The sequence below is a fragment of the Pseudopodoces humilis genome, chromosome 10 (genome assembly GCF_049639895.1).
Source record: "Pseudopodoces humilis isolate 2021_Gansu_Grassland_sample_001 chromosome 10, ASM4963989v1, whole genome shotgun sequence".
Taxonomy (NCBI): domain Eukaryota; kingdom Metazoa; phylum Chordata; class Aves; order Passeriformes; family Paridae; genus Pseudopodoces; species Pseudopodoces humilis.
The window spans coordinates 17,297,219-17,320,933 of NC_142209.1; the positions used below are offsets into that span (position 1 = coordinate 17,297,219).

The 23,715-nt window shown below is 36.8% G+C and overlaps 1 protein-coding gene across 3 annotated transcripts in view; it reads left to right on the forward strand.

The window, feature by feature from the left end:
* The window catches only part of COL24A1 (collagen type XXIV alpha 1 chain), a 126,145-nt gene that overhangs the window by 22,309 nt on the left and 80,121 nt on the right, over nt 1-23,715 (forward strand). For 2 of the 3 annotated variants that reach the window (XM_088060537.1, XM_088060539.1), the window contains exons 5-13: nt 2,260-2,313; nt 4,292-4,345; nt 6,423-6,476; nt 11,796-11,840; nt 13,006-13,059; nt 14,202-14,246; nt 16,401-16,454; nt 17,106-17,150; nt 22,040-22,093. In XM_088060537.1, the coding sequence (XP_087916663.1) occupies nt 2,260-2,313; nt 4,292-4,345; nt 6,423-6,476; nt 11,796-11,840; nt 13,006-13,059; nt 14,202-14,246; nt 16,401-16,454; nt 17,106-17,150; nt 22,040-22,093 (459 nt within the window). The remainder of the gene's footprint in view (nt 1-2,259; nt 2,314-4,291; nt 4,346-6,422; nt 6,477-11,795; nt 11,841-13,005; nt 13,060-14,201; nt 14,247-16,400; nt 16,455-17,105; nt 17,151-22,039; nt 22,094-23,715) is intronic. The other variant, XM_088060538.1, reaches the window with a different exon arrangement.

Consider the following 23,715-nt stretch of genomic DNA (forward strand, 5'->3'; position numbering starts at 1 on the left):
ATTCAGCCTTTGAGGGATATTTAAAGAAGATCCTGCTCAATACCTGTTGAAAGCCAGCACAGCGCAGGGTGGTCTAAACTTGGCCTGATGGGTAGGAAGTGCAGTGGTCAAATAGGCCAAACACCAGACTGATGCTTTTGAGCGTTTTGGAGGCAAGGGAGTAGAAGAGACACATTTAAAAGTATAAAATGAAAAGCATTCCTTCAAAGTCATCTCTTCATGACTTCTTAGATCCTTCTACATAAGAGCTGACAATTCTTACAACTCAGTTTATTTATGTTGCACCCTGCCTGTGGCAAGGATATGTCTGGCATTAGAGGCAGGACCTCACATATTCAAGCAGATCCTCACAATTGGGAAATGTTCTTCGGTTTAGAGGAGGCTGTTAGTATTATTAAAACCATGCCTATTGGTGATATTGCCCTTACACAGCTGCAACTTGTTTGGAATTTTTTTTTTCCAAAGGTCTTTTTACAGGTATAGAGTACTTAGAAGTCCAGTGCTCTACAGTGTGAGTTCTCTGGATTAACTATTGTGTAGGATATGCTTTCCAATGTGAAGGGACAGCTTACAGTAAGGTGCCTGGAAAAGTATGAAAATAGCTGAGATGAACATTTACCAGTAGTTCTGAGTTTAAAATGTATGGGCCAGGCAAGTCTGTAAAACCATTCGATAAAAAATAAATGGTCTTGAAATATCAATGTTCCTTAGTTTGTACAATACTTACAGATTCAGGCAGGTGTAGCTAGTGATGATGTGTATTACGACAGGAGTTTGTGAGCCAAAAAGCCTGTGAAAACTTTGTTGACTCAAAGTTCATTTCCACATCTAGAAGCCTGCCCTTTGACTTATGTTTTCCTTTCCATGAGCTGCCTTTGTGATCCTGAAATGTAACTCAAGGTGTCAAAGGAAAACAGCAGAGTGCAGAGCTGCATTGCCTGGGCCTTCATTAGACTGTGTGTCCAAACCTGATCCTGACAGAGAGCCACATGGTTGGGATACTTGGGGCGTGAATGATTAATGCTTAGAGATTTCCACTGAGAACTGATTTTGATCCCTGCAATTCTGTGGTAAAGAACTCCACATTTGACAATGTTTTGTACCTCATTCCATGAGAATAATTTTGCATTTCTGTATTCCAGTACTGTACCCTGGAGAGTAATACTGCAGGCAGTGAGAGTAGCGCACTGTGGCACTGCAGCTATGTTGGCACTTGCTGTTTGTTTCCTTTCTTCTAAATCCCTGAGAGTGCCTCCAAAGTTGCCAGTGTGCAAATTAATCTCTCAAACAGCACATGGGATTAGCATTTCTGTGGAGTTATGTCAACATTGTCATTAGTGAGAGGGAGCACTTAAGAGATACAGCTTTCAGTGTTACTGCAAGGTGTAATTGGTAAATGCAGCCTCGTGTGGCGGAAAGATAAACACCGAGTTAATCTGTTGTTAGACCACTGAATATACAAGAAAGTTAAAAAGTATTCTTATTATATTTGGCATGAGGATTTTGGAAGAATTTTAGCCTTAGTGAATTCAACGGAAGCTTTGTTGCCAGTTTACCAGGGACAGATTTTTGCCAGTTTGGTCCTTCAGTACTTGGAAGATGAGTAGCTGCTGACAGCCATTGCAACAAATATTTTCCCAAATGTGCAGTTTTTCAAGGAGTGAAGATTGCTGAATGTGTTCCAGGAAGAGACACTTACACTGGAAAGCACAGATAGTCTTGATAGCTTACTCTGTTCCTGGATCAGGTTAAGCTGAATTATGTTAGTAACAAGTCCATTTTCTACACTAGTTATGGGAGAATCAGGAGAACCTGTGATTTACTTTTTTTTAAAAGCATGTGGGATACATTGCTTTGAGGCACCTTTTAAGTCACTAAGAACTCATCCACTTCCTTCCATTTGCAGTGTATAGCTGGGTACCTCATAATGTTATTTTATTGACTTTATTCCATGCTGTCAAGCGTTGTAGCTGGAGAGCAACATTGCAGTGACTGTGCCAAACACCTCTTAAGAATTACCTGAGAAAACAAGAGAAATTGAGATTTGTAAAAGAAAGGGGGTTACTCACCTTCACTTCTAATTTTTACAAAGATGTGTATGTTTATTTCATATGAATACTTTGAAAATCCTAACCAATGATTCTAAAAGCAAGAAAGATGCAGTAAAATTAATCTCTGCAAACCATTCACATTTGTTCAGTCGTGTACCGAGTTATCCCGTTTGTCGTTCTCCTTCATTTGTTTGGGTTTTTTTAATAGGGTATTCCAGGACCACATGGTAACCCAGGTTTGCCAGGATTACCAGGTCCCAAGGTGAGTTTATTTATCCATGGTGCCGTGTAAATACATGAAATTTTTAATGACTTTTTGGAAGTCCTAGAACTGCCTTCTTTTGTTTACAGGTGGAGACTGCTACTATAAACATATTTTAATTAAATGTAATCAATCAAATTGAACTTCATATCAAAACAAAATAGCAGATTACTCAGTGGAAAGAAAATCACCTACGTATGCAGAATGATGACTTGGAAATGGTTATCTTTGCAAGTAATCTGCACTTCCCAAAAGAGTTCATACAAATCAGCTCAGCCTCTGATAAACTGAGGTTTAAATGCTTAATTGCTGTGAGCTTTTGCTTTGCTTAAAAAAAATAAAAAGGAAAAATGTAGACTGTCAGTCCCTATAAATCACTATTTTATTGTCCATGTCCAACCTTTGATATTGAAATGTTATAATATCTTAGACAATATTATTAATTAATATGCTAGAATAATTTTCTGAATATTTATGGAAGTGATATTTAAAGTCAAAGACCAAATACTGAACTGGAAGCTCAAATAACACCTTCAACATAGGCCCTTTAAATAGATTTGACAGATTTGTGCAGTTGCAGAATGCCTTCAACTCATATTTAGTTTGAACAACTTGATAGATCTGTTAGGAAAAAGGCAGCACCATGATTTGTTTAGTATGATTCCTAATTGCAGGAATCTGACATGTCATGACAGGTGCTAAAATCCGCTTGAGGACATAAAAAGAAATTTAATAAAGCTTTCAGTGCCAAATTCTGTAAAACTAAATGACTCTGGTGTGTGTTTTTGTAGTTCTATGGGGACAATTAAAGATAGAGAATTAATTTTTACTATATTTATGCTGGCTATATAATAGAATATATTGCTAGGAAAACAACTGTAACCAATTACTCCTAGGCTTTGTTTTATAATTTATTTTCTCCCTCCACTGGATGATAATTTTGATCAGTTCTGTAGCTCTGTCCGTGAGTTAAGAATAGAAGGAATTGTACATATGTGTATGTACCTATATTTATTTTAATTAAATATAAAAATATATATATATTACTAGGTGCTTCATGATCTCTTTAATTTCTGTTAGGTTATAAGTTATCCTTTCAATACAAGTGTATTCTAAAGTGGTTTTCTCTAAATAAAAGTTAACCAGGTGCTCCTGAAGTTTTGGCTACGAAGTTCCAGTTGACCACATTGAAACATTCTTGTTTGATATTAAAACGTGACAGATGAGTTGCAAGAATTTTCTAGCAGTAAATGGAGGCAGAATTTTATTCTGTCTTTAAGGTGCATGAATTTTTCCCTCTTTTGCTGAAGGATCCTTTATGCAGTTGCTTCTGAAGCATGGCACAGTGTTAATATCCTTGCAGCAAAGCATCCAGCCCTGAGTGAGTGCCAGCAGTTCCAGCCAATAGCCAATCCCTCAGTATTTAATTCCTGATAAACAATTGGGGGTGTTTTTAAAGTAATGTAGGGGTATCCATGAGACTTGGCTTTATTCTTTGGTCTTTGAATAATAGATTACTTAAGAAAATCTAATTTTTTGGATTCTGGCACTGTGGGAAGCCAGTTCCTGAGCCTGAGGAAACCTGTTCAAGGTTATGGAGTAATACATGCAGTAATACAGCCTGATAATGCTGCACATTGCTGAAGGAACAGTGGGTGTCCTGAAGTGATGAAGACATGAGCAGAGCAATTTGGCTGGAGCATCTCCTCTAATCCTGCTTGGATTTACCAAGAAATCTACTTTTCAAAATTTTGTGACTTCACAAAATTTGGAAAATGTAAACCTCATTTCTGTGTGAACCTGCACTGTTTTATTTTTTTCCTAGTTCTTTACTGAAAAAGTTATGAGAAAAGTATCTATAATAGGAAGGACACATATTTTACTCCTCTTGCTGTAACAGTTGAGAATACTTGTTTTAGCATATACTATTAGAAATTCGCTCCCAATGGTATTATTGAGTTTAATTTCTCTGCAACAGGGCCTTAAAGGAGACCCAGGATTCTCTCCAGGACGGGCAAAATGCGGAGAAAAGGTATTATTTCCTTAATTATAGAAAAATGTTTTGTCTGTCCCATTCTTCTGTGAAGTCTTGTTTAATATTCAGACGAATTATAACAGCAAAATGCTTTGTATTTACTTTGCCACTGGTGTATTTTAACAGTTAATTATGTTAGACTGACCACTGTAGACACAGGTGACATAGTGAATCCAAGGAAAATTAAAAATATGTATTAAATGCTGAAACTTAAATTATGTATTTGATATAATTTACAAAAATAAAATGTAGGTACTTTTAGAACAATGAAATTGGATTAGATTCACACTGATATAACAAGGTATAGATTCCAGATTTCCTTAGGACTTTGCATTATTCCAGAAAGTTATGTAAAACAGAATTTGGTGATGACACGTGCACACATTACAGCACGTTGTATTGTATTTAACTGCTTTTTAAAACAGGCTCTTGATGCTAAAATTTCTCCTTTTATATCAATGTTTTTCCTGCTACTGCCTCCTAAGCCACTTTAGCCAAACTAGTTGTCTATGCCCAAAGTATTTAAGCATAAATATTCAAATATCACATTCTTCATAGCAATTGTAGGCTTCAAAGCTTGTGATTGTTTCATTTTAGATTGACACAATGATAACACTTAAAATGTAATTGGATGTTTGCATTCTAATGTATTAGCCTATGCTGTATGTTTAAGAATATCTTGCATTTATGCTAAGTTTTATTATTATGATGATTATTATTATAAGTAGATCAATTGTGGAATATTTGTGCCAAGTAGGAAGCACTATAAGAGTCAAGGACTGCTCTCTTTTATGAAAAAACAGTAACAAATTATCATGGTTTACTAGCTGATCTGTACATGACTTATTTTTTAGTGCACGTGTGCTGTCAAACCCTAAAATTTGCTAATATATATGTTGTCAGCGTTTAAGGGCTGCTGTGAAGAAAATTCAGAAATATCTGTTGATGCACTGATGAGAAATTGCAGTGCAGCTTCTATAGAAATAGCATTATTTTGATCTAGCCAGCTTTTTGGTAATCAGATCATAGTGTGGTGAGCTGTACATGGCTGCCTGAAACCCAAGCTGTGTTCTCTGGCATGAACCCAAGCAGCCGTAGAACAGTCTAAAGCCCACCCGTATATTTGTATGACTATCCTTAAATACATGGAGACTGAATCTATAATCCAAAATTATGAGATTGATATGCATTTTCATAGTTCCCATTATTTTGCATTAATTTTTCCCCTCAAGTCAAATTTGCTCACGCTAGTTAATGGAGTTATATTTACTTGGACCATAACTCACTTCCAGGATGCATTCCTTGACTTACTGGATTTGAATTTGAGCACTAATAATGAAAGAGTGAATCTCTTTGCTGTCAGTCCTGAGTAAGAAGAAACAGCTGAAAAAACCTTCCCTCTTTCCCCATCTGCAACAATCATAAAAATTTGTGTACTTTTTCCATTTCCCCAACATTTGAGATGCTCTGATTCTTATTCCCATATACCATTGTGTTGTTGTGAGGTTTAAAGAACCTGAAGAGAATAGCAGTGTTCCCCCATAGTCTTTTTGTCCATATGCATCTCTCAAGTTGTCTTTCACACAGATGAGATTTATGCTGTGTTTTGCACAGCACGTGCCACAATGGTGTCCTGGCTCTTGGCTGAGGATTGTTGGCATAACATTAACACAATCAGTACACAGTAGTAGGGTAGTAGTAGTAGTAGTAATATATTTATTAATTTGAGGTGAAACCACTTGTTTTTGAGGAAAGGGTTGCCTCAAGAACTGTATGGCTTCTTCACTCCTGTTTATGTTGGTTAAAAGTAAATGTCATGAGGTTGTGAACTAAGTCTGTTCCAGCCAAGATTTGGCCATGTTGCAGGAGCAGATGTGTTTCACACAATGGCTGCAACTGAGGAACTGTTGCCTTTTCAATTTTCTTCCTCTAAAAAAGTAATAAAATTCAAACATTAGCTAGTTCTCCATACCAAATGTCCAAAAGTGCAAAGATATTAAGGGCTACATGTTTATAAACCTGGATCATGTTCCAGTGAAAAACTGGGTTGATTCTGGATGTTTTTGTTGTATAGGGAGATCCAGGCCCCATGGGCTTTCCAGGCCCCCCTGGGATCAAAGGCCAGAAGGTAAGATTCTGTTCTCATTTCCATGTAACTCATCCTGACTCAAATCCGTGCCCACCAGGTGGATATCTGATGGTCAAGAGGTAAAAGAAGAATTTCAGGCTTGCTGTTGGTACTGTGTCTACTGTGCAAAACCTCCCCTTACAACTAAATTGAGATCATCATAGCAGGATGTAAATCACAGCTGTTTAGGTGGGTGTTCTCCAGAAGGCATGGTGTGCCCCTGTTCAGAGAGAAGTGCTGCTAGGGAAGGTAGACTTACCTGGGAAATCAAACCATTTTAATTCAAGTGTGTTCAATTTCAGTATAGGTATATAATATAATACAGCATATAAAAGGTTTTTTCATGTATTCTTCTGTATTGTGTATTTTGTAGTATAAAAAAGGATTTGGGATCATGAGCTCAGTATTTCTGCATTAGAATTATTTGTCTTTTTTCAAACCTGTGCCAGAATTGCTAAGATACAACTCAGGTGGCATGAATTCCTATTTTGGGTGTTATATAATGTGGTATTTTTAAGATGAGAAATTTCAGTTGCAATTTACTGCATTTAACAAATATATCAAAGTTATCACAGTCCCATGTATACGGGAAAGCATAAGGTAGACATAGTTTTGGAAGGGGACATCAAGGATGATGATGATAGAGGAAATGAGACAACCTTAAGAAAATGAGCAAAATAGACTGAGTGAATATAGTTTATGTGGAAGGAGAGGTCACCTGGCATAAATCCAGTAGGCTGCTCTGATTAATCAGGTGGTGAGAAACTGGTGACAAAAATCAACAAGCAAGATCAGAGAAAACTACTATTAAATGATGTCTTTGCAGAATATAGTTTGGTGTTGCAAGTATGATAGAAAAACATGGAGACCAGATATCACAGCAGAATTTTGAAGTAGTATTTGGCACTGAAGGCAGATGCAAAAGGGTGGAATTGATTATTAGAAAGGTAGGCCCTGGTATTTTTTACTTTAATCTTTAACATAAGGAGAGAAATATTAATTAATTCTTAGCTGCTATTGACTCTAAAGAAAAATGGCATTGCAACAAAATTTATAGTCAGTAATGTTATGTTGTAGGGTGGCTTCATCCAACATTATCTTGATCTCAAAATGTTTGACCATTTTTTTTTACTATCTAGTCATTAATTTCTAGAATTGACCAAGACAAGTAAAAATGTGACCAGAAAAGGAAGTTCTCATTAGCACCATGAAGATCATGGAAATTGATTTTGCTAAACACATGGACCACTGTTCACTGAACTGAGAAAACGCATAGCTGTGACAAGAACTTGCATTGCCTCTCTTTGAGAGTTAACCTACAAGCCTGGACAGTAATAGGTTTTGTTGTTGTTGAGTACAGGCAATCTTAAGATTCTGCAAGTACCATGTTTTTGTTTAACCAGGTTTATAGGTTTGCTTTGAAAATAAAGTATTTTATGTTTAAAGGTTTTTAGATGGGAAGCAGCTGTCACTTGTTCTGAATTGAGGCTGGCATTTGGGGACAAGGAAATGAAAATCTTATGGGCATCATACTTTCTTCCTGCCACAAGAATTCACTCCTTGTCTGATGGTTAGATTCTGTGGAGAATCATACTTACTTGATCACTGGAAATTTTACTCTCTGTTTCCATGTTGTCCATATGAGACACTAACTAGAACCATGTTTGAGACACAATCCAGGTCAAGCAGAAGCTAAGAATACCAGCTTTTGAACAGCACTACACCCATAAACAGTTAAAAATATTTGACACTTGTTTTTCTTATTGGAAAGCCCACAAGTAACTGTGTTTTAAATAATTGACTTTTAGATATTGCTTTTTGGTATTTGTAAATAGATAAACATGCTGTTAGCTCATTGTGATCTCAGCAATTATTTTCACAGGAGTGTGAGCTTCGTAGCTGTGAAGTAAACCAGCTACAAGAAAGAAACTGCAGAGGAATCAAATACATCCTTTTTGCGTTGTACTCCAGCACTGCTAAGAAATTATGTATTGATATATATTAAATCAAAATGTTATAAAGTTAATTATATAATTACATAAAATAATATATTGTTAATTACAATAAAATTATGATAAAATAAAATTATTGTATATAATAGAATGATATTATATGTTATATTTTGACATACAATATAGAATTGAATAAATAGCATATTTCCAATATTCTTTCTCATCCAGGTATGAAGAAAGATAAAAAAAGTCTTACATATGAATTAATGGCGTTCCATATTATTTTTTTTTTTTTTTAAATTTTTAAATCAGCACTCAAAACTTTTCTTATATCAGTCTGGAGACCTCATAGGGCAGAAGGCCCCTCTTTCCCTCACCCCTAAATGGTCCCAGACTGTACAGAGGGGCAAGGACCTGTCCCTGCAAGGCAGAGCACTTGGGGCTGTGTTGGCAGCCAGGGGACAGCACTCCTGGGCACGAGCTTGCCCGAGGCCATGGCAGAACATTAGAGTCACTGCAGTGCTGTGGGGTTACAGGTGCTTTGCAATGACAGTGGAAAAGAGTTTTACAGAGATTGGCTACAATTTTTGCTCTAGTTTATTCCTTGTATGTGACAGTAAATTGTGAAAACCCAGGTCTGTAAAATCCTGATAAAATTTGCATGCTGAAGTAGAGCACAGTAAGAAATGTGGAAGGAAAAAGCTTTGTTTCAACCTGAGTAGGGCTTCATATTTCATTTTGTCTTTACTTTGGCATCACGTAAAGGGAAGGCTGGTATGCACATTTCAAAAGCAGTATACCTATGTTAGTATCAGCATTATGCTATTAAGTGTTAGCTTTATGCTACTGAGTTTCTCCCAGTGCTTCCTTGAGCAGAAGGAAACTCCAGCCCTGTGAGAGAAAAGTAGCATTTCCATTCCTTGGGATATTTGGGCTGAGTTGCTAGGTGAAATCTTAGTTGTGGAATAAAGATCAACAAACAAGATGGAATGGAACTATTAAGGAAAAATAAAACAAAGCCCTTCTTTGATGAAACATTTTTTCAAAACTGGAGGCAGTACAGTGACGCTGTGGACCTGATAAGTAAGCATTGTGAGGACTTGTGACAGCACACGGGAGTCCATTTATTTGCTACACTTATGTTCTCTCTTTTACAGGCTATGGGAACTTCTTGGCACTCTAGTGGAGTTGCCAATGTTGTACTAGATTTTAATTACAAATGCCTAGAAATTCTGGTAAAGCACAATGGGTAGCAGTGAAATGGAAAGACTTGGCCTAAGCAGCCCTTGCTGTCATATACAGACTGCTGTATACAGACTTCTTTCAGTCTGGGTCCCACTGTGCTGCATATGGTAGAAGTCAGACACTTAAACTTGCTACATTTTAGTTGGCAGTAAATATTTTTTCTCTCACGCAGTCTAAATTATTCTCACAACTTGCTATGTTTTTGAAATGTGCTTGAAGTTTGTAATTGGAAGCTTCAAACCATTCTGTTCCACATTGAGCTTTTAAGTCAGAGAATTAATCTTCATTAGAATTTGGAAGGTAATTAGTTTTTCAAACTGGTGCATGTGAACTTGTATTCTTATTCTTAATTTTCATCTTAGCTCAGAGTAAACTGCATCTTAATTATATGGGTATGCTCAAGAATACAAACTCAAGCTAATAATAAACTTAGAATTTTAAGAGGATTAGCTAAGTCGCAAGAAAAGAAACCAGTGTGTGAAAACTGTCTCTTTGGAATGGTACTCATTTTAGTAGCATGGTTTAGTTCTATTCCCAACCAGCACTGAGTTAGAATGAATTAAGGCCATGTTAGCTCTGAATAAAAATAAGGACATACTATTCTAAAATATGAGTTCAGAGCAGTTTTCCTCTGGCAGAAATAAAATGCTGTTGTGTAGAAACACGCACACCGGAAATCAGTCCTTCATTTTTTGTGTCTGTCCACACAGGTGTTAATCAGCTAACATGACCCACCCTGAAAAAATTGTGGTAAACTTTTCTTTGGGCATTTATGTGTATAGCTTTCCTTTTTTTCTAGTACAAAATTCAGAAGGGGGTCTCTTCTAGCTATACCTACTTCAGTTAATTATTTAAGTATAGAGAAAAGATAAAATTCTGTAATGGATAGAATTCATGAGATAAGGGATTGGCTGGGACTGTAAAAAATTGTAGTTTCCTGAGGCATACTTCAAAAGCTAAAGAGGAGTTACTGGTTTACGCTAAAATTGTCACCAAGCAAAATAATTTTATCTTAATTTTGTATATGATAATAAAATTAATTTCTTGCAGCAATGTTGTTGTGGTCACACAGACGCTTATCCGAAACTTTGGAATACCTGATCTGCTGAAATTGGTTGCAGAATTTCTTTGTATTGCAGTGAGTCTCAAGTCTCTACTGACTGATGAGTATCATCATGTTGCAAGGCAGACAGATGTTTAACATCAGCCAAGACACTCCTGCTGCTCACTCAATGTCCTTGAGTCCAAGTTTATGATAGATTTCTATCCAGAATAAGGATTGCTTTGGTCTTCTGTCTTTCATGCTGTAGCTTTTGGACTTGTGTATTCCCAGTATTTCTTGCAAGGGATGTGGAGACCAGACACTTGGCTTCTGCATCAGTCATGCAACAGTCAAGCCTCCCTTCTAGGCCAGCTTGTCTGGATATGATTAGTCCAGTGTAAACATGTTCAAGAAGGTGTTTCCTCTTTCAAGTGCACTGATGGAGAAGACAGACTCCAGCTCTATATTAATTCTTCTTTTTCTTTAAGAGTTAAAATATGCTTGAAAGGGTTGATGCACAGGGAGTAAAGTTTAAGAGTTTCATCTCTTTCTGTGGTTCCAGCACCACAGAGAAGATTTCTGGCATGAGGCTGTTTTCACTACCACTATAAATTCCATAGTGTAGAGCCAAAATTTGTTCTATGTTAATTTTAAAAAGAGATGTTTTGTGTCCTGGAAGGTCTGTCTTTTCTGAGTGTGTCCTAGAACAGTCTGGGATGACCCTCTACACCTTTTCTCTGAACTGCCTTGTTCATAAAGTGCATTGTGATAAGGATTTGGAACAGGGAAGTGCATGGTACAGAATCTATGACAGCATCCCATGTATTCATTTGTTTAAAAGACTACAAGTCTGAAACTGCCTTTAAGCATACTGATGTCTTGAAATTGTCTGAACTGCCAAGTTTTCTTACTTCTTTTCTCTAGCTCAGTTTTCATATGAGCTGCTAAATGTAAACCATGCTAATTCTGCAGGAGGAAAAGTCTGGATGTTTTTCTTTGATAAAGAGAGAATAGAGTAGAAGAAGGTACATTTTGTTTGTTTAATTGTATTTAACACAGATTTTCTTTCTCTACCTGCAGGGTCTCAAGGGTTACCTGGGGCTGCAAGGGCCACGGGGTGAGCAGGTAAGGGATGCAAGCACAGTGCACTGTACTCTGAGATGAAAAATTAAGATAGGAGAAAGTATCATCTATTATAAGTGTTCAATATAAGCAAGCTATTAAACTGCTTAAGGAAATATTGGACAGGTTTTGAACCAGAATTCAGATTGTGTAGAGATCAGTGTGGTGAAAAGGTAGTCTAAATGAAATGGAAAAGACCAGCTTGTTTTTCAGCTACCACACCAACTGGGAGGATGTTGATGTAAAATTCTTACAAGAGGCACTTTTAAAAAGTCTACTGATTGAGTGCATTTTTACATCTCCTAGCATGTAGGAAATGTAGTAGTTATTCAGTACTTTTTTAAGCTTCCTTGCCAGTTCAGGAAGAAATCTGAATGTAATTTCAAAGACATCCAATTGCTGATATCTTGTTAGCCTTTATGATGTTCCTAACAGCAGAGTAGATGGAAGGAGTCTCTGTTTGGATCACACTGAAAAGGAAATGGTGATGATAACTGATGGCAAACACCTGAAAGGAGATGACTCAAGGACGTAATTCACGACTTTCCTGAGTGTTATGCCCAAACTGTAACTGAATGAGTGGTGATTTTTATTACAGTCTCACAAGAAGTCTTCTGTGATGCCTGTAATCCATCAGTAAGATAGAAATAACTAGTGGAAGAAAAAAACAGTTGATTCTTAACATCAGAAGAAGAAGGTGGAGAGAATTACATACATTTGTGATTTATCCAGTGCTATATTGACCTGATTCTGGAAGAAACAAAACAAAAATTGGCTTTGTAAAGACATGAGGATTTTTTAATGGAAAGTTTAATGTATTTGTTTGAAATACATCTAAGACCAGTGCAGTTACCTCATTTTAGTGACCTGCCTCCTATAGCCCTCCTGAACTATTTTTGAATTATGAAAATAAGGCATGCACTGTTGTATTTCACAAAAACTTGGACAATTTTTAAAGGATATGTGACTGAAACTGGCAGAGTTACTTATGTATGATGAGTCAGTTTTTGGGTGTTCAGTGTAGCTTGTGTAAAGAGTAATTTTTCCATGTGCTTAAGCTGTGTCATACAAGTAGACGTTAAAAGAGAAATAATAAAACAAACTTCAAACCATGACATTAAACATGTTTGTTGTTTATTTTCCTTCTCTTTCTTCCTTTTCCATTTAGGGAATTCCAGGAATGACTGGCAGTATTGGGGCAGTTGGTTACCCTGGCAGGCAGGTGCAGTAACTATACAAATGTCTTTGCATTTTATTATTTGTTTTTCTCATTTATTCTTTTCAAAAGTACCTTATCTAACTCTTTTGAAACTACTAATTGTAAAAATGTTTTATTTACATCGTGTCATTTTTCTTTGAAACAAATTTCTTTCTCTGGTAGCGGCCTGGAGGGAATGTTGAATCTCACGGCTTTTAAACTTTGATGTGTTAGATGCAGGAATGCTGTTCCTTTCTGGAATATATAAATGGCATTACCAAAGTACTGAATGCCTGAATACTTTACAGTCCCTTCATAAACCTCATGTGGTTCTGTGTGGTTTATCTTCTTTGTATTTCAAGTCCAGAAGCAGTAGGAAACTGCCTGTTCCTCCTGATTTTTCACCAGTGTGTTTATTTCACTGCTGAAATGATTTCTTCAGTCCTTTAGGGAAAGGGAACTTAAAAGGTTTGGTGTTTTTTTCCAATTGGGGTATATTTGGAGAACCAATAAGCAGAAAGCAGCTTTCTTTAAATACCAGTACTTACATAAATATTGATTTATGTATAAAGTAACAGATACCTCAGTGCAGTTATGCAAATAAGATATAAAGTAGAAATACTCAGCATTTTCCTCATATAAAGGTATATGAGCCAAATTGACAACAACTGACTTTGTGGTTTCGTGTCTGCTTAAAAGGTGAATTTTACCAATACTTCAATGTTTTGTTGGATTAAATTTGTAATGGCTATATATTTGGATGATACCATTTTTTGTGTTGAATCATGTAAAATAGAGCATTTGGACCACATACACAATTCTGACATTAGCTTGAATATAATTGAAATATGTCCAAATATAAAAGCTCATAAACAATCCTGTAAAATTATGTCACTGTAATGATCACTGTGTCTGGAAAAAAATTTTCTCCCAGAAGAAATAATTTTAATGTAATGGAAGTTACAGTCATGATCTGTGTTTCAACCACACATTAATGGGGGACCTTTCTGAACATGGTCCCAGGAGACTACTTGATGACACCTTCAATCTTAAAAATTTCAAGAATGTGTTGCCAGTTTACGGTTAACAAGTGCTGTTGTATTTATTTTACATAGAGCATATCTGGTTGTTTAAAATTAATTACAACTCCTGTCTTTTTGTGACAGGGCCTAGCTGGACCAGAAGGGAACCCAGGTCCTAAAGGAGTAAGAGTAAGTAAGCATCTTAAGCATTTTGATCTACATGCCTATTTTTACCCATACAGTAGGTGAAAAAGGGGGTGTGGAATTTAATTCAGTTGTATACCTGTAGAACCACTCTGCCTTTATAGAAGCTACAATGAGAAAATACAGAGTTTCTTTCAAAGTACATGCCAAGAGTTTATTTTTCCCACGCTGAGCAGCATAGTGCAGTTTTCCATTGTTGCCCTTCCTCTCACTTGCCTGCAGGAGAGAGAAGAGAGCAATGCTGGGTGGGTGAGGGCTGAGTGGATGTTTCAGGCCTGAAGCATTAGTTCCATAATGGAGGTTGTCAAGAAGGGAGACATATCTGATATTTGCAATCTGTAACAGCTACAGAAGTAGATAAAGGGAAACAGTCTTGTCACATAAAAACCACGAAAGGGATCTTGAGATTTTAGAATGATTCAATCATAGTTATATGTATCCCAGGCACTGAAGGTTCTTAATGCTCTGCACATTCTAGGTTTGGTTTTGGTTATTCTTGGAAGCAAATTAGATTGGCTTTTATTCCTGGCTGGTTTGGGGTGGGTGGGTGGGTGTGTGTGTGTGTGTGTGTGCGTTTTTATGGTGCTCTTTCTCTCTTTCTTGGTGGTCTGGGTTTTTTTGAGGGTTGAAGGTTTAATGGTTTTTGTTTTGGTTTGATTTTTTTTGGGTGGGTGCTGTGTAATTTTGTTTTCTTTAAATAGGCATGCTTGTGCATGGATAAATATTTCTTTAGACTGACTCTCACTACCAAGGACTAGGCACAGGTTTCCAGAAACTTTTATGTTTCTGGTTGTATCTAGGATCTGAATGAAGCTTTTGCTGGGTGTTTTCAGGCCTTCAGGTCATGTACAGGTTGCTCAGCAGTGTATTGTGTTCTCAAGTATCTATTGATATAATCCTATTGTGTTGCAAGAGTTGCTTTGTCTTGTTCTTTTAGTGTAGTTACTAGAAGCTTTTACCTGCAGCAGCTTCTTGAACACGTCTGGGGGTTTTGGAATGTTTTTTGGGTTTTTTTTAATGACAGTTTTGATTACGGTGATGAGAAAAATTAGTTTGGCAGGATCAAGTGCCAACAGATATTGCACCCTCAGGGATTACTTCTTTTATGTTTCTTCCGTTTATTTTTGTTCAGATTCTCATCTGCATTTTGACTTGTTCTCCCTTCAACAAACAAGACATAAGTGATCCCAGTCCCTTTCCTAAAAGTTACTGCTTCTCTGTTTACACAAAGCTAAAAATGGCCAATGTGTGACTAATTTTAGGGAAAAACACCTCAAGGCTAAATCTTGTGTATGAATTCTAAAAGTAATTTCCAGTAAAAACGATGACAGCCCTCTTGACACATACTCCTGTGCCATGGAGGTGTATAGCAACATGGTATGAAGCATTTTTAGAGCTTTAGGTTTAAAATATTCCTGTAATCAATCTGTGCTCTGCTTCTCAGCTGTTTTAACTGTAGAAAGTAGATGTGCCTTTGTTTTCCTTACTTTTGTTTGGGCTGGATGACAGGGTAGGCACCATCTTCCATAATTAAAAAAAAAAAAAAATCAACCCCCATGAAATGAAATCATTACCACTGGAGATATATGAAAGCAAATAATTCAATTTTAGTAACTAATTTAATATTTTTATTCCAATCTCAGTTTGAATCTGGTAGTGCAGCATCCATTTCTCCATACAACTGAGGAATAGTGGGAGAGAAAAGCATTGTGACTGAACTATAAGAAAAACATTCTGCTTATAAATGTTTTTCTTGTATGAACTCTTACATATAGCAGTGATCACACAGTGTTATTAAATATGAGAACTTCTTTTCCAATGGAGTTTCTGAATAAGGTTAATTTAAGAAAAAAGTTGCTGATTTCATCTATTCCAATAAATCATCTGATGCAACCATGTCTTTTTAGAAGTACTTCTAATATTAACTTAGAACTTCTTCATTAGCTGATTCTGTACCCTTATAACAGGAAACTGGTTTTGCTGTTGGTTGGAGAGTAAATCTTAGTCACATTTAAATTTCTAGAGCTTCACTGTTAGTTTCAAATGAGCCTGAATTTAATCTCTGTGTCATGTTCCCATAGCTGCCATATACTGAGGGACAAGCAGCCTTGAAATCAAGCCTTGTTCTTATGTTTTTAGGGTTTCATTGGACCTCCAGGTGTGGCAGGACAGCCAGGACCTGAAGGAGAAAGGGTATGGAACATCAATGGAATGTTGATGTTTGTGTGGTAATGCAGTGTCTGTTAGAATGGGAGGAAATGTACAAGGTTTATTGATTCATTTAAATATTTTTTGGCTAAAAATAAAACTGATGTGAAGAAAATAAGATGAATAGGTCATACTCAGTCTAATCAATGAAATGTCCTGGTGCTAAAGTAAAATAGGAGCAGCTGTGAACTATTATTTTACTTTAATCTGCAAGTATTAGGGTTATTTTTTTTTCTTCAGCAAAGCATGAATGAATATTTCTCATTCAAGCAATTTCTTTTTGATGATTTGTATTTGTTTCTTGTTGGATGTTCTTTACAGTAGAACCAGCAATGGAAGTGTTAATCTCTATCTGTGCTTGAGCTTTCTCTTACTGCACTTGAGCAAAAAGGCTGTCTGGACATGTACTGTGATGGAAGCAGAACAAGGCCTTTTTTCTCAGTTATTCTGATATTGCCACAGTAATGACAAGCAGAGTTTGTGTTTCTGCTGTAGGACATTGTCCTGATGATACTTTGCTCAGTTTTTTTTTTAATGTTACTTCTTACACTGTGTTTTTCCCATCAAATGTAGGTTTAATTACTTTAAGTATTGAAGAAATGAAAACCTACTTATGATGGGTTATTTCTTTTTCAGGGTATCCCAGGCCTCCATGGAAAAAGAGGTCCTAAAGGGAGACAGGTAAAGCTTCTAATACTTGTTACAATTCCTGCTGCCAATGTAAAGCCACCTGGAATTAACTCCAGCTTTAATCAACTGAAAACTTAGTTTTAAGTTTTCTCCGTAGATGACTTTCTATTGCTTTCAGTTAGTACTTTTCAGAGCTGCAGATTCTGTGCAGGTTATAAGTACTGGATGTTTTGAAGTGTGGAAGGCTTATCACTATGAGTCTTGTGGCAGGTTACTGGTATCAGCTATGAGGAGGGTTAGAAAGTGACAGAAACACATAAATATATTCCATGAAATTGCTGCTAGCACAAGTTGCAGATATGATGCAAGCTTCATAAGTCTGGTGTTGGTTTGGATGAAAATCAACTTCTACTAATGTCTGACATTTCTGGACTGTTGTAAATTAATGCTGTCCTCTACTCAACATATATTTCTACAGCTGAGAATAAACACAAATCTGCCAAGTATACATTATCGAGGTTTACATATTTCCTGTGGTGTCTTCAATGCCAAATGTTTTGTTTTCTGTTGCAACCATAATATTTTAGGTCTTTGAAGCTATCCAGGAGTTTCCTGTTTTAACTTTCTTGTGGTTTGAGACTGGAAAACACCATGGGGTTCTCCAGTTGTGTAGTCAGTTGTGCTCAGCAGTTCAGATGATTTTCATCTACCATGTTGAACAAATTTGTCCAGCAGTAGTATGATTATCAATATTTGGCCCCTGATGTATTCTGTGAAAGTAGTACAGGATTTTGTTTCATTGTTTTGTTTTCTGCGTGATCTAACACCAGCCAAAAAAGTCACTAGCCTACAAGAATTGCTTTAATATAAAGAAAGACAAGCAAAATTACAGTAAGTCTATGGACTGCTCTTTCTGAAGCTGCCGTGAGACCATGTTGTAGTTTGCATATAACTGGGCTGAAATGCTACTTTTTGCATCTGAGTGCTGGGCAGGAAGGGCTCTGTGCCATCAGTCCCTTACAGAAGTTGTCAATGTCTTGTGCCAGTGAGTCACATGCAGCATTTACAAAGGAGGAGAACCTGGATGGGAATCAAAGGTTCAGTGTGAAATAGGAAGTGTAGTGACAGCAGGGTACACTGAAATGTGTTTAGCCTTCTACTGTCAGTCTCTGTGGCAGGTTTCACTGGGCTTCTGCCTGCCAGTGTGGTGGTTGGTATAGTATTTGTCCCAGTCCATAGCAGTCAGTTGGTGCTGTGTGCGCTGTGGTAAGCAGTTATTTTCCGTTTACAGTAAGAGCAGAGCTTCTGTCAGTGCCACACTGTGTTTTGTAAGGACTTCTATTTGTATAAAAAATATAATCCTCTGTTCAGAGAGGATTCACATAGGTGGGAGAGCACCAAAAGCACCTCTGCAGAATGTCTGTGATTACCTTCATTCAGTACTGATTTCTTTGTACTGCTGTAATTTCCTCAATCCCAAGGTTCATTCCAGTTCCTTTCTGTGATCTATAAAGTCCTTATTTGACTAAAGGCTACTAATGTGGAGACCAGCCAGGAGAGCAATCACATGGGAACCTGGCTTGAAGTACTTCACTGCATCACAAGCTTAGAGAAGACATGTTATTTTAAGCCCCAAAACAATGATAGCTGTAATGACAAAGTTTTTTTGGCATAGTGCCCTGGAGTTAACAATACTTCGGGGCAGGGTGCTGTCACTAAAATAAATTTGGCATAGGAATTCTACAGTGCCTGAAGTCAGGGTTCTTACCTTTTGTTCCAGGATGCAACTTATTTTTTTGGTCAAAACTGTCCCTAATAATACTTGAGAAAATAAAAACCCTGTCTGACTGGCAGAGGTCTTTTTGAAAGAAATCAGATCCCAAGTATAATCTCATTTTTGGAAAGTGATTTTAAAGTACAGAAGAAGTGGATCATACAAGGGATTGTAAACATTTATAATTGACAAAATGCTGCTACTCTGTAAGTTTATTGAACGGTTGTTCATATTTGTAACATTTCTGGCATATTTGAAATGGAACGAAATATTCAATTGCCAGAATATATAGAGTGAGGATTTGTTAGAATTTTATATTTGTTTTGCATACAATATCATTTTAAGAAAATATTTTGTGGTAGAAGTATATGTGTTCAATTTCTTTCTGTTATATCATCATAATATGAAATTAGGCAAGTTCTGCAGTATTTTTAATCCATTTTCTGTCCTGTTTGCATGATGCATTTTGCTTTTGTTTGTGGGAAGATTTTTACAGTTTTCTTCTGTCTGTGATTAGTTAAAACCAGTTGTCCATGTGTCAGAACAGACCTTGTAAATTTTACCAAGGATTTAGTAATCAAGTCCATTGTAACAGTAAAAGCAGTTCAGATTCTGTTTTATATTAAAGTTATGAATAATCATCCTTTGTATGCTTAATAATAATGTTAAATGATAATATTGATTTAATAAAACAGTTGCTACACAGTAGTATTATTATATTGCTTCCAGTTTTATACTTCTGTGACTGCTCATTTTGCTTATATTTTTTGTACCTACTAAAATTTTTCAGTATCAGTTCAAAGACACATGCTGTTGAGAATGTGATTATAATGACTGTGGGTGACCTGTCACTTTTGTAACTCTTGCTATGCTGGGATTGTGCTGCATCATTTGTGATTCTGTATGGTTGGTAAAACTGTCCCATTTCATCCTTCATTTTCCCATTGAGGTCTCATTTGTGAGATTCAAAAAAATACACGTGGTCTATGACAATTCTGCCTCTTCCAACATGTACCAATGGTAGGCAGTACAACCAAAATATGCTGTTTAGGAAAGGGTCATAAATTAATCTTCTAATCATAAATTCATCCTCTTAATTTGTAGCTTTTAACAACATAGTAACTCTCAAACATCCATTTTGCATATGTAACATTTTACACTACATTTTCAGAGCTAGGAAAAAAATTACCAAAGGTGCACAACCCTGAGAGTCAATTAAATCTGCTTTATTGACCATTCCCTAAGAATCTCTACTTTTCAAGTGATAAGGTGACAAAAATGTGAATACCTGTATTGTCAGATCTTACAACTATAGATTCTTATTTGTGAGTTCTGTGATCAGATGCTGAACAAGAAATTAATTGTTGTGAGAGGAATTCCTATGTTTAGCTTTTCTGAATTAATGGGGAAAGCAGAAAAAAAAAAACTCCATCTAAAATCAACCCAAAATATGCTACAGAAGGCTGTCTCTGATTGCTTCACATTATCATGCATGATGATGAGGATTAATAGCTATTCAGTTGTTTCAACATATTTTAGCAGTGTACATGCACGTATATATATGCATAAAACTTAGCCTTGATTTTTATAAAAGTTTGGCTTGTTATTAAAGCCAAATATGACTTAAGCAGTGCTTTAACTACTTTGATTTATGATATGATTTTTCCATCTCTTTGAGGCACTTCTATGTTGTCTTCCTGACTACTGTTGGAATACTATTGGATGGTGATGTATATCCCCTATTCCATTAAGGAAAGTCACTACTGTAGCAAGTCCTGTGCTGGACAGCTGTGTGGATACCCTCCAAACAAAGTAGCTTAAAAAGGCCAAATGAATTGTACCTTTGACCTGCAGCAGGTTTGAACATGGTGTTACAGAGGTGAAAGGTTAATGCCTTAAAGTACTGTTCCTGATACACATGGAGAGGTAAAAAGATACTGAAACACTGAAAAGACAAAGAGCATTTCACATAAAAATTATTATAAGGATGGAATGTGCCCCTTTTTCCATGGATATGGATTAGTAATGCTCAGGTTCTTTGTGGCTGATTTCTTGAGGTCAGTGCATCTCTCCATTATCTCAGTACTCTAATAATACTGTGGGACATTTTTCAATTCCAAGAAAAGTCTCTTGGTTGGGTTTGAGTGCCATAGCTTGGATTTTTCCAGGTAGAAGCCCTTTCCAGCTTACTATTTTGCAATTTTTCTGGTGAACTCTTAGCCTTAGACTCTGGTTCAGAAATGATTTTGACTTCTCTGTAGATCTGCACTACCTCACTTCTCTTAATTTCATACAGTGAATACAAAGCAATCATGAAAATATTTCCTGGTACTGCTTCAAACTAATAGCATGATATTCTAGTTAGCTACATGTGGGTCTTCCAGTAAAATAGTGAGATCTGCCTAGCAATACTAAACTGTTAAAAATTAATTAAAAAACCCCTCACACCACCCTCACACCCTTACCCCCCTGCTAAAAAACCCAAACAAAACATCAAATCTGTTATCCCCAGCAACTTGCGTGCTTCTGCAGTGGGCAACATCTGAAAGAAGTAAAGCAATTTTCAAAACCCTAACAGGAAGGAAGGAAGATTAGAGCCAGTAAAGTGAAGGAATTCCATTCCATTTTCTTTCTGAAGCAAGAAATGGAAATTCTGTTTTAAACTTCGATGCTTGACTTGGCAAATCAGATTTCTTTCCTGTTCTGATAATCTAGTCTCTGAAGTCAAAACTCTAATAAAATAAATGAGGCTTTACTATGTCTTGAGTTATTGTTTCAGTGTCTAGATGCAGACTAAAGAAAGTGTTCACATTGTTTAGAAAGATGAAAATTTTGATTTCTAATGAATATGAGATCTCATACTGAGATGCCAACTATTAGTATTTGGAGATGAGTTAAGTAAGGAAGGACAAATGTTTTAGTGAATGTTGAAGCTAACAGGATGAGAATTGAGTTAAAAATAAGAAATAGGAAACAATTCAAGTAATACTTTAATATAGCTCTTAAAGTAATTCAGTTGTCTGCTTTTTCCATATGTTTCCATTCTGTATAGTTGTATCATTTTGGTTTATGACTTATGAATTCCCCAAACCTATAGGGATTCAATGTTCAGGCCACCTTTCATGTCTTGAATAATGAAGAACTGGTATTTTTTATTCTGCTTTAGGGTTTTCCAGGTGACTTTGGAAATAGAGGCCCCCCTGGTCCAGATGGAAGTCCTGTAAGTATTGAATTGTGTGTTGAACAACATGATAAAATTTGTAAAACTCAATAGTAACTTATCTTCAAAATTAAAGGAGACTTTTCCTTCAAAAGAAATGTCTTGAAGTCCATAGGCAAATTTTGGACTGTTAATTTTCCCATGCAAATTTCTAGGAAAATACTATAATAAGTATATAAAAGAGGAATAAAATATTCAGAAAGCTGCCGAGAGAGCACATTTTCCACTGCTGCATATGCTGACTACCTTGAGAATCAGATCTCTTACTGTCCTCATTGCATTACTGATGACTGCTCTGTCTTCAAAAATTCTTGCATTAGATATGACTCTGTTGTTTATTTAAACCATTATTCTAAGATCACCTTAACAAAATAGGATTCTGCCTGCATGTAAAACCCCAGCTTTTGTGTGCTTGTGCATTTGATAGTTGATTTCATCCTTTGAACTGGAACTAAACACAATTATGCTAGCATGTCATTTGGTGCATTGTAATCAGTGTGATAACAGCTTTGTCCTTGGCAGTGTGTGCCCTTGCAGTGCGGTGTTCAGCCTGTGGCACAGTCACGTCACTGCACAGGCTGCCCTCAAATGAGCTTTGCTGTCTTTCTCTATTTGTAGGGAAACTCTGGCTGCAAACTCCAAACTCAGGTTTCCTTTGGTGTCAGAAACCAGTGAAAGGCTTTGGACAAGAGAAAAGAACAGCAATAAATGCTGGGTAAAAATGAGCGGCTGATTTAAATCATCTTGTATTGTTGGATGCTCCTTGGGAAATTATCAGCTTGCATCTAAAGATTTTTCTGATATGGCATGGAGTTATCAGCTAGACAGTTTCTCTATTTTTTGAAGGTCTGCCTTGACACCCATGTTAGAAACTTGTTTTAGAAAGCTTACATGAATTTTGCTGGTAGGTTATCAATGTTTGGTGTCAACATTTTGGAACACAGGAAAAAAATTCTTATGCATTTGTGGTCCCTAAGGCAAAGCTTCCCTTGTTGGAATGTCAGGTGGTATCAGTGTGGTTTTCATCTTGAAAACCCACTGAGGGGTTGAGTGTCACCAACTGCTTGCAAGTGATATTAAAAGGTGAGTTCTTCCTTTGCCTCCTCATGTTCCCAAGTCTCCCTCCATTCCTGATAAAGCAGACATTGTCTTCCCACAAGATCTGCAGAACAGTACTTTAATAGAAACAAGCTCAGAAAGCCTGGATCTGAAATTACAGACTTGCACGTTACAAAGAAGCCTGTTTTACTGTGAGCATTTGCAAACAAGTTCCATCTAATCTGCCAAGACAGCTGCTGATCTTACTGCCTTCTTTGACAGGCAGCAACCCCTCTCCCCTCCTCCCCCAGAGCTCACCCTCCAGGGCTTGTTCAGGCAAGGGGCCCGTGCTGCAGCTGCAGGGGTCTGCAGAGCTAATGGCATATTTACAAAGCCTCTCTGTGAGCTGGCACTGGAGACCAGGGGCTGCCTGAGGAGGCCTGTGGCAGCAGGAGCTTGAAGGGAAGACGTTTCTTCCCATGTGTTGACTTGACACTAATGACATTTGTCTCCATGCCTAATTTCTTCTGCTTAACTGACTAATGGCATCCTTCATTTCCACAACACCCTCTCAATTCTCTGAG